The sequence below is a fragment of the Myodes glareolus genome, chromosome 1, assembly GCF_982192425.1.
Source record: "Myodes glareolus chromosome 1, mMyoGla1.1, whole genome shotgun sequence".
NCBI lineage: Eukaryota > Metazoa > Chordata > Mammalia > Rodentia > Cricetidae > Myodes > Myodes glareolus.
In genome coordinates this window covers 121,660,985-121,675,090 of record NC_142026.1, presented here as the reverse complement: position 1 = coordinate 121,675,090, position 14,106 = coordinate 121,660,985, and the positions used below count along the sequence as shown (strand labels likewise).

Genomic DNA, 14,106 nt, shown 5'->3' with positions numbered 1-14,106 from the left:
CTCGGCACTATAAAGGCAGAGGAAAGAGTTCCTCTGAACTCTGTGAGTTCAAAGCTAGCCTGGTCTACAGAGCAAGTTATAGGCTAGACAAAGCTATATAGTGAGACCCTGTCTCAAACAAAATGCAAAGGGGGTGGGAGAAAAAGAGAAGAAAAGAATGGTTTGGGGACAAAGGAACTTGACTATGGCCGTGACAGAGCTCACCAAGGAGAAGCCAGAGAACAGGAAATGATTTCGAGCCTCAGTATTATTTGCTAGCATTATAGTTGGTCAGGGTCTAATCCTAACTCAGGCGCAATTTTAAAGTAATGACAATAGGCTTTGCAGGCCACACTAAAGTGTTTCTGGTTTGAGAAGTGACCCTTTATCATAATACAGTGGCTGTCAGTATCTGTCTGCAGAGAACGGCCAGACACCAAAATCTGAGACGGCTCAGTCTTTTTTTTTTTTTTTTTTTTTTTTTTTTTTGGTAAAACAGTGTATTGTTTGCATATAGCCTGCCTTTACCCTCTTGTACCTTCAAGTAAGCCATCTCTAGTCTGCTTAAAACACCCAACAAGATGCAAAAGTAAGCTAAGCAGGTGCTCCGTGGTGGTGCACTGGGGAAAGTGGGGAGAGTCTATATGTATCTAACTCAGATACAACCATCCTAGGACTCCTTCATGAGCAAGACCGAAAGCTGCCATTCTCTAACAAGGATGTTAGGCTGGGATGAGGGGGCAGCGAAAGGGTGGGAAGGTCCAGCGGGGTGCGAGCTCACTTTGTTCACACAGACTCTCTGTAATGTTTGGGGTGCAGTAAATACAAGTTTTGTTTTTAGTAACTTTCTAGAAACCCCTTTCCCAATATTTTTAATCCAATTAACTGGCTCCACAGATCCAATGATGAATTCCAATTTATTTTTAAAATCTATCTTGTTTAAAGAGAATATATTGTGGAAATTTGAATATACCAAATGCTTTGTTGTATACAAAGGCAAAATATCTATGGAATAGCACAAGTCCTACGTAGCTAGGTGCCAGACTATGTAGATCTAAAAACATGCTGAAAAGGCAGAAATGATGACTGTATGTACAGCTCATTGATTCAGGAGGAAAAAGGGAGAAAAATTAGAATTCCTCCTACATACGGGAATCTGATGTATAGTGTGACGCTCTCAAATCCATCTGCAGCTACACTGATTTCACGGAAGCTTCTAGATCCTGCCACCTCTCTAGGCCAACAGGAAAATTGGCCCGATGAATTATTTTCTTTCCAAGCATATTTATTTTATATTTTACCTTCAGTTTCTTCTTCATTCCCGAAGTCTCCTGCAACTTCTTATACTCTTTCACCTCTGTGCTCTGAACGGCACTCTTTGATTTCGAAATCCAGTTCAGCAGCTCGGCACTTACAGCATCAAACCTGGTTCAAGATGGAGATGTTAGCTTCTGCCACTGGCTTCTTCACTGTTGCCTTAGCCCAGTAAGAGACAACCTGAATGCCCACCAGGCACGTGTTTTCAAACAATGCAAAAAGAGAGCAGCTACCCGCAACAGTATCTCACTTTTACAATTAAAAGTGAACATACTACAGGGTTAGTAGAGTAATAATTAACTTTTTTTTACTTAATTGGGAATCATTTGCACCTTTATAAGCTGTTATATTGCAGACAACAACAACAACAACAACAACAAAAAACAGATTTCATGAGATGGTCACAGAAAAGAACAATGACAAACCTTCCTAAAATTGTTTTTATACAATATGTAGTTAGCTCAACCTAACTCAGCCTTCCCAAAGCTTCAGGTCATCAGGAAGCAATGAAAAGTGACAGGTCATAATGGGAAGAATTTGCTAGGTACTAATTCCATCACTTCAGAGGACTGACTCCTCACCCATCCAGGGAAAGGATGGTCTCAGGGCATAACAGTGGTTGTACGCTCTCCCTGCGAAGGGAAGACAACGGAAAGGGGGGGTCATATTCTGCAAGCTGCAGACGGGTGTGTCTGGTACAGTGAGTACTGTGAGGTAGCTAATTAGCAAAGAGGCCAAAAATCACAGGGGCCAGTTACTGGAAGGCCCTGGCTGGTATACTAGGGACTGGAACAAAGAGCAATAAAGGGTGTTGAGCACAGAACTGATAAGACTCTGTTCATAGGGTCCTATTCACTGCTGGGGCAGAACCAGAGGCTTCAAACAGAAGGCTGCCAGAGAAGGCCAGAGGAACCCAAGAGAGTGGCAGTCGGAAAAGGAAGAATGGGCAGGTTGAACATGGGATGCAGAGGCAGGTGAAAAACCCAGAGAGGAAGGTGGCCAGTCCTTGACCAAGACTTTCAGGTAGGTCACTAACACAAAGAATCCTCACAACACCCTATGAAAACAAAACACACTTTCTTTCCTCCCCCCCCCCCCTTTTTTTGGCCAGTTTTTGAAGACAGGGTCTCTCTGTGTAGCTCTGGCTGTCTTGAAACTGGCACTGTCGACTAGGCTGGCCTTGAACTCACAGAGCTCTGCCTGCCTCTGCCTCCTAGTACTCGGGATTAGAGGCGTGTGCCACAACCACCCAGTTGACTTGTGATCAGTCCTGTCAGAGTGGAAGGAATAGAGCTCAGAAAAGTATTAAATAACTGCCCACACCAATAAATGAAGTGGGATGTACTCAAACACAGATAGTCCATGTAGCCAGTCCCCTCACCCCAGCGAGTATCAATATCACAAACAGGAAAAGATGGATTTGATGACAACTCTAGGAAGCATCCTTTAATGTGGTTCTCGTAGATTCTGAATACTTGCCCCTTCACTAAGGTAAGTTTTCTGTATAATATGTGATTTTTAAAAAGGCATGTCTACAGTATGTTAATCTAAATCGCTGAGGTCTAGGGTGGAGAAGGTAAGAGTTAAGAGAATTAACCAAGTAATAGCTACCAGCCAGAACTAATACAATAGCTCCACATTCCTGAGAGTAAGTTAAAACTGACCCCAGGCACCACCGCCTGTTAATATATAAATGTTCCAGGCTAGTAACCAGAGGCAGCAATGTCTCTCTGGACTGTGCACCCACTTACCCCCAGACCTCCCCTGCCTTGCAGTTTCTTCTCTAGCTACAGCCAATGTAGCTGCAACATAAATAACTGAAACTTCCGTTCCCGATCTTTCCTATATCCCAGAACTCTGGGAGGCAGAGAATGGTGGATCTCTGTGAGTTCGAAGCCAGTCTGGTCTACAGAGTGAGTTCCAGGACGGTCAGGGCTACACAGAGAAACCCTGTCTCAAAAGACCAAAACGATGACAAAAGCGACAACGGCATGCCTTGAGGCTGGGGAGACGGATGGCCCAGTAGCCAAAGTGCTTGCCCTGCGAGATCTGATTAGCTTCCCAGAACCCACGTTTAAAAATACTTGGTGGTTGGGCTGGAGAGATGGCTCAGAGGTTAAGAGCATTGCCTGTTCTTCCAAACATCCTGAGCTCAATTCCCAGCAACCACATGGTGGATCACAACCATCTGTAATGAGGTCTGGTGCTCTCTTCTGGCCTGCAGGCTTACATGCAGACAGAATGTTGTATACATAATAAATAAAATGTTAAAAAAAAAAGACTTGGTGGCATGCTTATAGTCCCAGAGCTGGGGAGGCAGAGACAGCCAAATTCCCGAGGCTCACTGACAAGTAAGCCAGGTGGACCACGCCTCAGGAACGGCTGACCACTGGAACTCATGCACGCGCATGCATGCACACACACACACACAGACACACACACACACACGAGCACGCGCGCACAGCATTTTAGGCTTTTAGTCTCAAAGCGCCCATTTCTACTTGCTGAGCAGTTTTTGCTACTTTGGGATTCAAAATTGCCCCTGGGCCACTTATTAGACCCCCTTTACTTCAGAGACCTGAGGGTCCATAAGTTTTTGAGCATAATGTAAGAGACAACCAGAACCCAGGTGTCATCAAGCATCTTCCTTCTGTCTTCTTACTAAGATTACTACACAATCTTCTGGAAAAGAAGAAAGCCCAAAGATCATACAGTTAAAACGCCCTTGGAGTCAGTGTCTATCCTTAAAATGAGTTAGATACACTGACCCCAGTAGCAGATAACCAGATAGGTGGAAAGGCCTCTCCTGAGCAGATTTTTTTAAAAAATCCACAAAGAAAACACAACAAAATTGACTACTATCTGTATCAAAAGTAAAGAGAACAAAGCACCATATTTAAGGCATGCCCTGTAAGCTGAGCCTGGGAATAAGTGGCTACTTAGGGCTCTCAACTGTCTGTGGAGTTCGCTTCAATTCATCACCATCTCCACGGCAGACTGAATATACGAAAGGGTCTGAAAACTACGTCACACCGGGAATTCCTAAGGAGAGCCTCGGCTTTAGGACAATGGGAATGAATACGAGAGCCAACCTCAAATATTCACGTGGGGCCATGTATAAGACAGGTTGATCAGGAGACCACAGGAAAACTGAACTGCATTGACGATGAGAGAGTCACATGGGAGAAAAACCAGTTGGCACTGAGGAAGACTAGCAGCCTTCGCAACCAAGGCTGACAGGAAGCAGATATCACACGCCTGCCGAGAAGCAGCACTGCGCACGGAGGCGTGTGTGCCAATATGTGCCAATGACCCATAACAGGTCACAGACCTCGAGGCTCCATCTTTCCTCTCTGCTGTGGTCCAGGCCTCCTCCTAGGATGTGTCTGTCATTTCTTAGCACACTGTCTTCGCTCCTGCCATTATCTAAGTAGCCCTGACCAAGCCTATCTTCCAGGAATAAAAACTAGAAATCCCAGTGGGCATCCTCCAGACTCTGAGAGAGGCACTCCTGGGCTCTACAGAGACAGCACACAGAACATTCAGAGGCAAGCTTGAGACGTAGAAAACATTACAAATAAGATTTCACTGCCTTCCGCTACTACGCACTACATGTACTCGGGACTTCGTCAAGGAATTAACGCAGTAATGAATGTCCGCATCAATCTAATCTGGAAGGTCATGACTAGCCTCCCTCATAGCTCCCTGCTCACAACACCCTCTCTGTCCGTTTGTCCAAACAGATGGACTGGGATAAGGGGACGGGACCGATTTCAACTGCACCTCCAGGAAGTACACTGAAGGTTGTTTATGCACTGAAGTGACCTGGCCAGTGACATCGAGGACAGCTTGCCACGAATACAAACCGCTGAGAGCGAAAGCCACCGAGCCAATGACAGCAGGGACTACAATGAGAAGGCTTGAGGCGGCACATTCTCTCACCGCAACTGCGCCGCCTCTGGATTTCTTGTCCAGTGACTCAATAATGAGCTGTCGAAGTCACCTTGGGTACAGGGTTTTGTTTCTGGCAGCGGACGACTCGTTCTTCACTACAGGCAAGTTTAAATTAGGCTCACACCACAATACACCCTGTCTAGTCCAAAGCCAGCCCTGGAGACACCCGCTGCCAGATGTGCCCGGCAGCTAACGAGGGTTCAGGAAATGGAAGATGGCTGCTAATACTGACATCAGGAGTCTTCTTCCCTGCTGCCATTGCCAAAGTCAGGGGTCTACAGCTGCTTCCTGGAACTCCAGGAGCGCGAGTCCTTCACGGGACACCGTTAGAAGGCAGAAAACAGGCTGAAGGTCAAATAGAAAGCCAGCAGTACACCTTGAATCCTGCTTTCTCTCACAAAAACCAGACTACGAAAAGCATATCGTTCTAAGTCGGGCCCCTCATAACTGACGATGGACCGGAGCCCTGGGATCTCACTGCAGGAGGGACGTGACAACAAACCAGAGGCCATGTTAAGGGCTCGCTGTGACCAGGCATATAAGATCCAGTACCTGGAACACAGCACATCTTAAAGGGCCTGACACAGCACAGCAAAGGCCCAGGGAACAACGCTGAGTTCCCCTTCTTCTAACCATTTCCAGCTTTCTTTTTGAATCAACAACAAAAGAGATATTTCAACCCAATAGCGATCTTTCAGCTAAACAGGAACAATCTATTTAGGAACCTGATAAAGAAATTGACAAAGAAAACCTGAACTCACGGAGGACGGAGAGGATGGGGAGGAACGGGGCGGGAAGGGGGGAGGGAATGAGAGACCAAAGATGCAATATTTCCCTGAACTGCTGCTATTTTAACAGTGAGAAAGGGAAAGAGACTCACAAAGAATAAGGACTTTATCAGAAGCCAAACTGTCAATCCTGTAACATCTGAAAGAAAGAAAGAATAAAGGAGGAGCTGCAAACAATCCTGAGGTGGTGGGGGGGGATGGGGATGGGGATGGGGAAGGGGGGGATGAGAAAGGAAGAGCCGCTGCATTCCATCAGTCTCCAAATCTAACAGAGGATGAATAAAATCCCTCAGGGCAATTTAGATGCTTGGGTCCTGTGAAGTAGAATATTCCAAAGACTCAAAAGGCAGCAAATGAGTTCAGGACTGCATTTCCATAATAATGAGTATGTCGAACTTCGCATTTGATTAGTGATTAGTGCAAGCTACTTTCCACACTAGCCAGACACTGGGATGTCTCTCACTTTTTCTTGGCCTCCACATTCACATGGATCTGCCTCTTCTTTGGCGGGGGAGGAGGGGGCAGCTCCTGTTTAGACTTTTTGGTAATGCCTTGTTCTCTGACGTGAACGGTCTCCAAAAGATCCTTCTGAGAAATCTGGGACATGCCAAGCTTTGCAACAGCCTGAGTCACCTGAAAGAAACATCACACCAAGTTTTGGTTTTATATGAAGGCCTTTACTGAGAGAGATTCACATAAAACTCTCCCTATGAAAATGTGCAGTTCAAGCCAACCAAGGTGGCACACACCTGTAATCCCAGCCCTTGGTAAGTAGCGGCAGGGGTTAAAGTTTTGAGGTTAAGCCAGAGGTACCGGAAAGCAAAGGGTAAATTCTACTTCAGTGGCTACTCCTATAAATCTATGTTAGCCATGGCCAGGCCATCTTGTAATGCTCCTCCGTTCTGCTTAAATAATGGCAATTCTCAGTTCTTGTTCTGGCCACGCTGCTGACCCCCAGTAATGGCTGACCGAAAGAGATGTTTATTGACATTTCCTAAGCTGCCACGCACCTTTTCTTTGCACAGGACAAATGGGAAAACATGTTAGTGTCCTTTCCCTTTCTCCTTTCCGCCATGTGACTAACTAACCTCCCAGTCTGCAAGGAAACAGTGAGCTCTGGTTCCTGAACTGGAGACCCACTCTGCAGACTTTTCTTCCAAATAAAAAGCTTGTACTATCGTTGAGTAGCTCATAGCCTTGTCTCTCTTTTCTTCTGCTGGACTTACACTGTAAGATAACCTAAAGACCCCAAAATAGAACCTTATACCTGTTCACAGCATCCCATACCCTACTCTCCACCCCTGGCAACCTCACAGCATCCCATTCCCCATTCTCCATCCCTGGCAAACTTATATAGCATCTCATTCCCCAATCCCCACCCCTGGCAACTTCACAGCATCCCATTTCCCAATCCCCACCACCGGCAACTTCACAGCATCCCATTCCCCAATCCCCACCCCTGGCAACCTCAGTGTTGTGATCCAGCTGCCCTCACTCACTCCCCTGACTGACAGGGGAACTTCCTTGCGGTCTGTAATTGACAAGGATGTTTGTGTTCTTTCCGGCCGGTGATTTTCAGAGAAGCAGCAGAGCTTTAGCTCAGGGCAAAATAAAGGTTGCTGTTCTTCCTCCTGAAAAGAAGCCTCCATGTGTCAATCCCGGCACCCCTGCCAGTCTCAGCATCTAGGCTGCACTGGTGGCGCCCCGCACCTCACAGCGTCCATGGAAAACTTACAGCACCCCATTCCCCAATCCTTACCCCCTGAAAACCAGTGAGTGCCTTTTATTCTGCCAGACTTTATCCTGCACATTCCAGAGGTACAGAACCACAATGGGCACAACTGGCTTCTTTTGGTCATCAGGATGTTTTCCTGGTTCGGTTATATTATGACAATGCCTCGTTTCTATTGTCAATTAGTACCGCATTAGTACAAATTTACTTCACGGTGGAATACACTACCCAAATGGAAAGGTACCTGGTTGGAAGAGTCTTCTAGTCTCTGAACCAAAGAATCCCATCTCTGCGTTAGTTCCTCGGAGTCACTGTTCATCTTCTTAGATGCCTTGGGATTATTAAGTAATTGTCCCACATCCTGGCCAATCTCACTCAGTTGGTCCAATGTTTGCCTCTTCATTTCCATGTCTTCCTTCAAAATCTAGTATGTAAAAAATTTATCAGACAACTCTCTCTCTCTCTCTCTCTCTCTCAATAAGGCTTATCTCCCCCAGGAAGTGTAAGAGGTTGGTTTGTGGTACCCTTCTCTATGCTACAATAAATGGCTCTTGGTTTGGTACCATGGCTGGCAGCAGCCTTACAGTAATGGAAAATGAGCCATAGCCTGTATTCACTCAACTGAATTAACACCTAGTTAGAAAACACTAGACATCACAGGTTTACAACGGACACTGACAGGGAGAAACTTACAGCCAGACGCCGGACACTGACACTCAGTTCCCTTTGGTCTTTGAAGTTGCCGGTCTGGACTTTGTTCAAAGCCTCTTCCTTTTCGGTGAGCCAGGCTTCCAACAAACACTACAAGTAATAACAAAAGTTGGAAATACACATGGAAAATCATTTGGTGATTCACATAAGTTCCCAAATATCTAACTTGTATTAATGGCATCACATTTAACTGAGGATAATAAAAACTTTAAATACCCAAGTCCAAAGAGCAAATGATTGGCAAAAGCACTAGCCTCCTGCAACTTACACAGAAAACCTGCTCTTAGTCCTAACCTAGGGTGGCCGGCAGTGTGTGGACGGGATTTAGTGTGTCCTCCAAGGGTTACTATGCTGGAAGACTTTGGTGCAGTGTGGCAGGGAAGAGGTGTGTGGAACCTAGTAGGAAGTCACTGAGGGTACTGGTCTCAGAAGGAAGGAAGGAAGTATTTCTGGGGCTTCCACAAGTTCCTGAGAACCATTGCTATCAAAGAGCAAGGCTGACCCCTTCCTGACCTCTGGTTTCCTATGGGTCCACATGAACTCTTCCTTTGGTGTCTACTCCCACCACCGTGCTAAATGTTGTGATGTGATAAAGAGGGGTTTCGTACCAAAGCTAGCACTGTATTCTTTGATGCTTCCACCTCTAAAACTAGGAATGAAGCAAGCCTTTAGGACAGTAGTTGTAACTCAGTGATAGACTTTTTAGGTTCAGTCCTTAGTAGGACCTCAGAAAAGAATAAAAATAAGCCTTTTGTTCCTTATATATTTCCCAGCCTCTAGGATGCTTTTGGTTTGGGTTTCATTTTGTTTGTTAGGGTCTTGCTAGTGTTATCGAGCTGGCCTTAAACTTGAAATCCTCTTATCCCAGCGTCCTGAGTATCTGGGACTCACAGGTGTATGACATGAAACCTGGCTAGGGATTTTATTGGAGCAGGAAAACACTATACCATACAGTAACTAATCCCCAAATCTCAAGAAGATGAGTAGATCGAAGACGCTAAGTCCACCTATGCTGAGCTTTAAAAAAAAATCATATAATAACTCTAAGCTTTTTGGGATTCCACCCCGGGGCGGGGGAGGGGGGTGGTGTCAAGATGGGATTTCTCTGTGCGCTGCTCTGGCACTCACTCTGTAGGCCTCAGACTCACAGAGATCCTCCCACCTCTGCCTCCCCAGTGAGGGGATTAAAGGCACGCGCCACCACCACTCTGTACAACTCTAGTTTTAAGCAAGAGGAAGTACCGAGGGGCTTTCTCATCCCTGCTTCTCATTTTAGAGAAGGGGACAGGAGTCAAGTGACATGTTCGAAGTCAGCCTGCTAGTTACTGGCTGAGCTGGGTCATGAGTCCCTACCTCTAAATCAACTATCCATCCACAGCACCGTGCATGAAAAGTATGCAATCTGTCAAAGTTCAAAAGCAATTCCATGAAAAGAGGAAGTCTGAGGATGGCCCAAGGTCAGCAACAAAAACACTTGAAACTCACAGCCAAAAGTGTGTGTTCTTTTAGTAGATATTAAGTGATATAGCAAGATAACCCTTAAGGGGCAACTGTGACCGCATTAAGGCAATCCCCCAAAGTAATAAGTATCATAGAAATGCTTTCATATACAGCTCAGGGGAAAGGGGTTACTTCTGAACTTAAAATGGGATGAATTCTTTCTCAATTGTCTTATTAATCAAGCTCTTCCTGATCTCTGTAGTGTAGTAGCACCAACACCCCCAAAAGAAAGAGAAATACAAGATGCATGCAAGTCCTAGATCCAGTCTAGCAAAACTGATAAGATACTCAGATAGATAACCAGGGAATAGGACAAAAGGTGCAGATATAATACAGAGAGAGAGAGAGAGAGAGAGAGAGAGAGAGAGAGAGAGAGAGAGAGAGAGTGTCACAGAAGCAGTCAATGGATGAATGGTCGGTTTAAAGCTTTGAGGGATACAAGTGGTCAAAATACTTGATATCCCTTGATTTTTCCTTTCTTTTTTTTAATTTCAAAGTTATTTCCAGACTTCAATAAATTATGTCTTCAACTTTCTATCGCTGTGATAAAACACTGTCACCAAAAGCAACTTGGGAAGCACAGGCTTTGTCTCCACTTTGAACTCTCAGGTCACGCCCTGTCTTTGAGGGTCGTAGGCAGGAACACAGGGCAGCAAAGGTGGAACGAGAGGACTGCCTACTCCTCCAGTTTGCTCTGCTTTCTGCCACGGTTCAGGCACACTGTCCCAGGGGAGGCACCACTCACACTGAGCTGGGCCCTCCAACGTCAATCAAGAAAATGTCCCCACAGGCTTGCCTACACAACAATCTGAAGAACACATTGTCTCAGTGGAGGTTCTTCTTCCCCAATAACTCTAGCCTGTGTCATGTTGACAAAAAACAAACAATAAACAAACCCGGAAAGCAGAAAGGCCACACTAAGTTTTTTTCTGATGACAATAATAATTACTGAAGGAAAATATTAACTATTGTATGGGACACTTTCACCTTATCATAAAGTTCCAGGTGAATGTACACATTGCTAAAGGGCATCACCCGCATGTCAGAAAGCAGAATCGAGTCTAATATGTGATTATTTTTTTGGTGTGGATCTATTTCGAGATGGGATCTCATAATCCTCACAGGTCTGAAATTTGCTACACAGTTGAATATAAAGTCGAATTTCTGGTCCTCCTGCCTTTGTCTCCCTAGCTGGGGTGACAGTTATGTACCACACCCACTTTATGGACAACTAAGGATGTCGCCCAAGGTTTCATATACTAGGCAAGAGCGTGACCAACCTAGCTACATGCACATATGCATTATGTCATCCTTAACTGACGGAAGAGGAGGAGGAGGAAGCTGAGGAGGGGCAAGGACAACAACAGTGGCCACCATGCTGATGAATCACTTAGGTTTAGACAAGTTTGCAACACTGTGTTTAAAATGTACTGTATCAGCCACTGCATAAGGAGAGCCACAGGATCTCACCCATCTGGTTCCTGATCCCCATACAGAGAACAGAGTTGTTTTTTTCTGGACAGAAGTATTTAAGAAAGTGGGAGCATTGTGTCTGCTTATTTCTAGGCTACAAGTGTGATGTGGGATTCCCCTTTATATGCTGTGAATACCATTGGTTAATGAATAAAGAAATTATCTTGAGACCATGATAAAGTAGAACAGAGCTGGGTGGCGTAAACTGAATGCTGGGAGAAAGAAAGGCAGAGTTAGGGAGAAACCACGGAGCCACTGCCAGAGACAGAAGTACTTTACTGGTAGGCCACAACCTCATGGTGATGCACAGATTAATGGAGGTGGGTTAAATTAAGATGTAAAAGCTAACAAATAAGAAACTAGAGCTAAAGAACCAAGCAGTGATTTAAATAATATAGTTTCTGTGTGATTATTTCGGGAGTCTGGGCAGCCGGGAAACATACAAGCGGCTTCTTACTACACAACTGTTTGGCGCTGGGGAGAAAATTTTCATTTCTTTGTATTCTGTCCTGATAAAGACTTTTGTGGAATGTTAATGGGAGGGCAGAGGGCCACCATTCTAAGAGAAAAACTGCGCAGACAGTTTTCTCAACACAGTGGAACTGAGTGTTCATTCAAAGGCAATGCTAGAAAATATTTTCTCATTAATTTCAGCCCATATGCTGCTAGAATTTAAGAGGGAGATTATAATTTAATGTTCACAATGTATTGAGGCTATTCCTTTACCCATTATTTACTGAGCATAAACACTACATGCTGGGAAATGTATTGGTACATATTCAAATGGCTCACATAATGGAAACCCAGTAGAAACTATAATTTAAAAATTAAGAATGGTACAGATCTAAGCACAAAACATTACAAATAATGAACAGAGATCAAATGATTATTACCGTAGAGCTATATACCATGATCATAATGAATAAGGAGCATAAATAAAAATAAAATATTGATAGAAATTTGACTTTCAAAATAATAAATAGGGGGCTGTCAATGCTCAGTTAGTAGGGCACATGACTATGCACAAGTTCCTGACTTCACTCCCCGTGGGAAACTGGTAGAGTGCACCATGCCTATAATCCCAGCATTTACAGGTTGGAGACAGGAGAATCAGGAACTCAAGGTCATCTTTAGCTACACAGTGAGTCTAGGAACAGAACAAATAAATAAATAATCAAGAAAACCAAAATTGTAGGCAAGTAAATGAATTAATTCCTTAAATAAGCAGCAATCAATAATGAATAGACGGTCAATTTAAAGCTTCAAGTGATACAAGTATTCAAAATAACTTGCTTTCCCTTTAAGTATTTTTATAATTTTAAAGTTATTTGTAAACTTCAGTAAAATATTTTCAAAATTATTTCAAATTATGTCCTTCCCAAGGCAGGGAAGAGAGCGGCCATGTTCCTCAGCCTGAATGAAATGATGGACTCCTTGTCACCTTGTTTTTGTCCTTGATGGTCAGAAGTTTCATTCATACCTGTTCTTCCAATAATTCCTGCCACAGAATACTGATTTCCTGCAACCTGTTCCAACGTTCTTCCGTCCACCGGCATACAGCAGTCCAGCGCTCACCCAGTTTCTAGGGAAGGGAGAAGCCAGCATCCATCAGAATAGCCAGGAGGCACAGTCATATAGTTTCCCAAGAAAGCCAGGACTGCCATCACTCCTTGTGATAAAGCACCAACTTATGAAAAATACTTCTTTTTCCTTTGGTTTTTCAAGAAGGGGTTTCTCATCAGTAGCTATGAAAAATACTTTTAAGGATATATATGAGAAAAATAAAGGTAGTTTCCATAGAATGTATTTAAATTACCCAGAGCTGAGAAAAAACAAGTAGAATTCCAGTTCCTACTCCACTGGAGGTTTGTGTGGGAATGCAATGTATTTTAAAATTGGGTATATGGCTGATGCCTATTTTTTATTTTTATTTTATTTTTTATTTGTTACACTTTGTGGAGCCCAATCCAGAGATCTGTATGTGTTCACCAAGCATTCAACCACTGTGCTACAGCTGCAGTCCACATTGGACTTTCTCTCCTTCAGGCTTTTCAGGCTGTGTTCTCCTTCACAAGTTCCTCAAGTGGCCTCACACAGGAAAGTCTGGGGACCACCGGAGTGAGCTCCTGGGCTTTCAAATCTTCTTAACGTTCTGTCCTAGGCAGCTGAATTACAGTCTCATGCCTTCACTGCAAGGGCTGGAATGAAGGCGAGAATACCTGGCCAAGCCTGTGACCCACATCACGTGGAGCCCTCCCCAACATGGGTAGTATAAGCAAAGGCGGGTATCATGGTTTGTGCCCCATCTCCACCCCACGGCACCCTGAATTCAAACAGTTAATTCTCAAGGTCTCACATGAATAGTATCAAGATGGTGGAAGTTTAGCTGGAGAATGTGTGTAGGGGAGGGTTGGTGGGGTTGTCTGCTTTGTTTTGATTTCACCTAGGTTAAATCAGGGCATGAAGGGTAGCCCCACCATGATTAAATCCTAATGGTTTCGTAGATGAAGGGAGAGACGCTGCACAGACATGCATATGCGCCTGCTCCACTGTGAAATAGCCAAAGAAGATCATGTGTCAGGCTGTCTGGACAGGCAGCCTCCAAAACTGGGAGCTAAGCAAACTTCTTTCGTTATAAAGTAGCCTGCTTCA

The 14,106-nt window shown here is 44.5% G+C and overlaps 1 protein-coding gene across 7 annotated transcripts in view; it reads right to left on the bottom strand.

The window, feature by feature from the left end:
- The window catches only part of Utrn (utrophin), a 504,577-nt gene that overhangs the window by 342,989 nt on the left and 147,482 nt on the right, over positions 1 to 14,106 (bottom strand). For all 7 annotated transcript variants that reach the window (XM_087911817.1, XM_087911819.1, XM_087911818.1 and 4 more), the window contains 5 exons: positions 12,935 to 13,036; positions 8,464 to 8,571; positions 8,015 to 8,194; positions 6,502 to 6,671; positions 1,281 to 1,404 (listed from right to left, as the gene is read on the bottom strand). In XM_087911817.1, the coding sequence (XP_087767943.1) occupies positions 1,281 to 1,404; positions 6,502 to 6,671; positions 8,015 to 8,194; positions 8,464 to 8,571; positions 12,935 to 13,036 (684 nt within the window). The remainder of the gene's footprint in view (positions 1 to 1,280; positions 1,405 to 6,501; positions 6,672 to 8,014; positions 8,195 to 8,463; positions 8,572 to 12,934; positions 13,037 to 14,106) is intronic.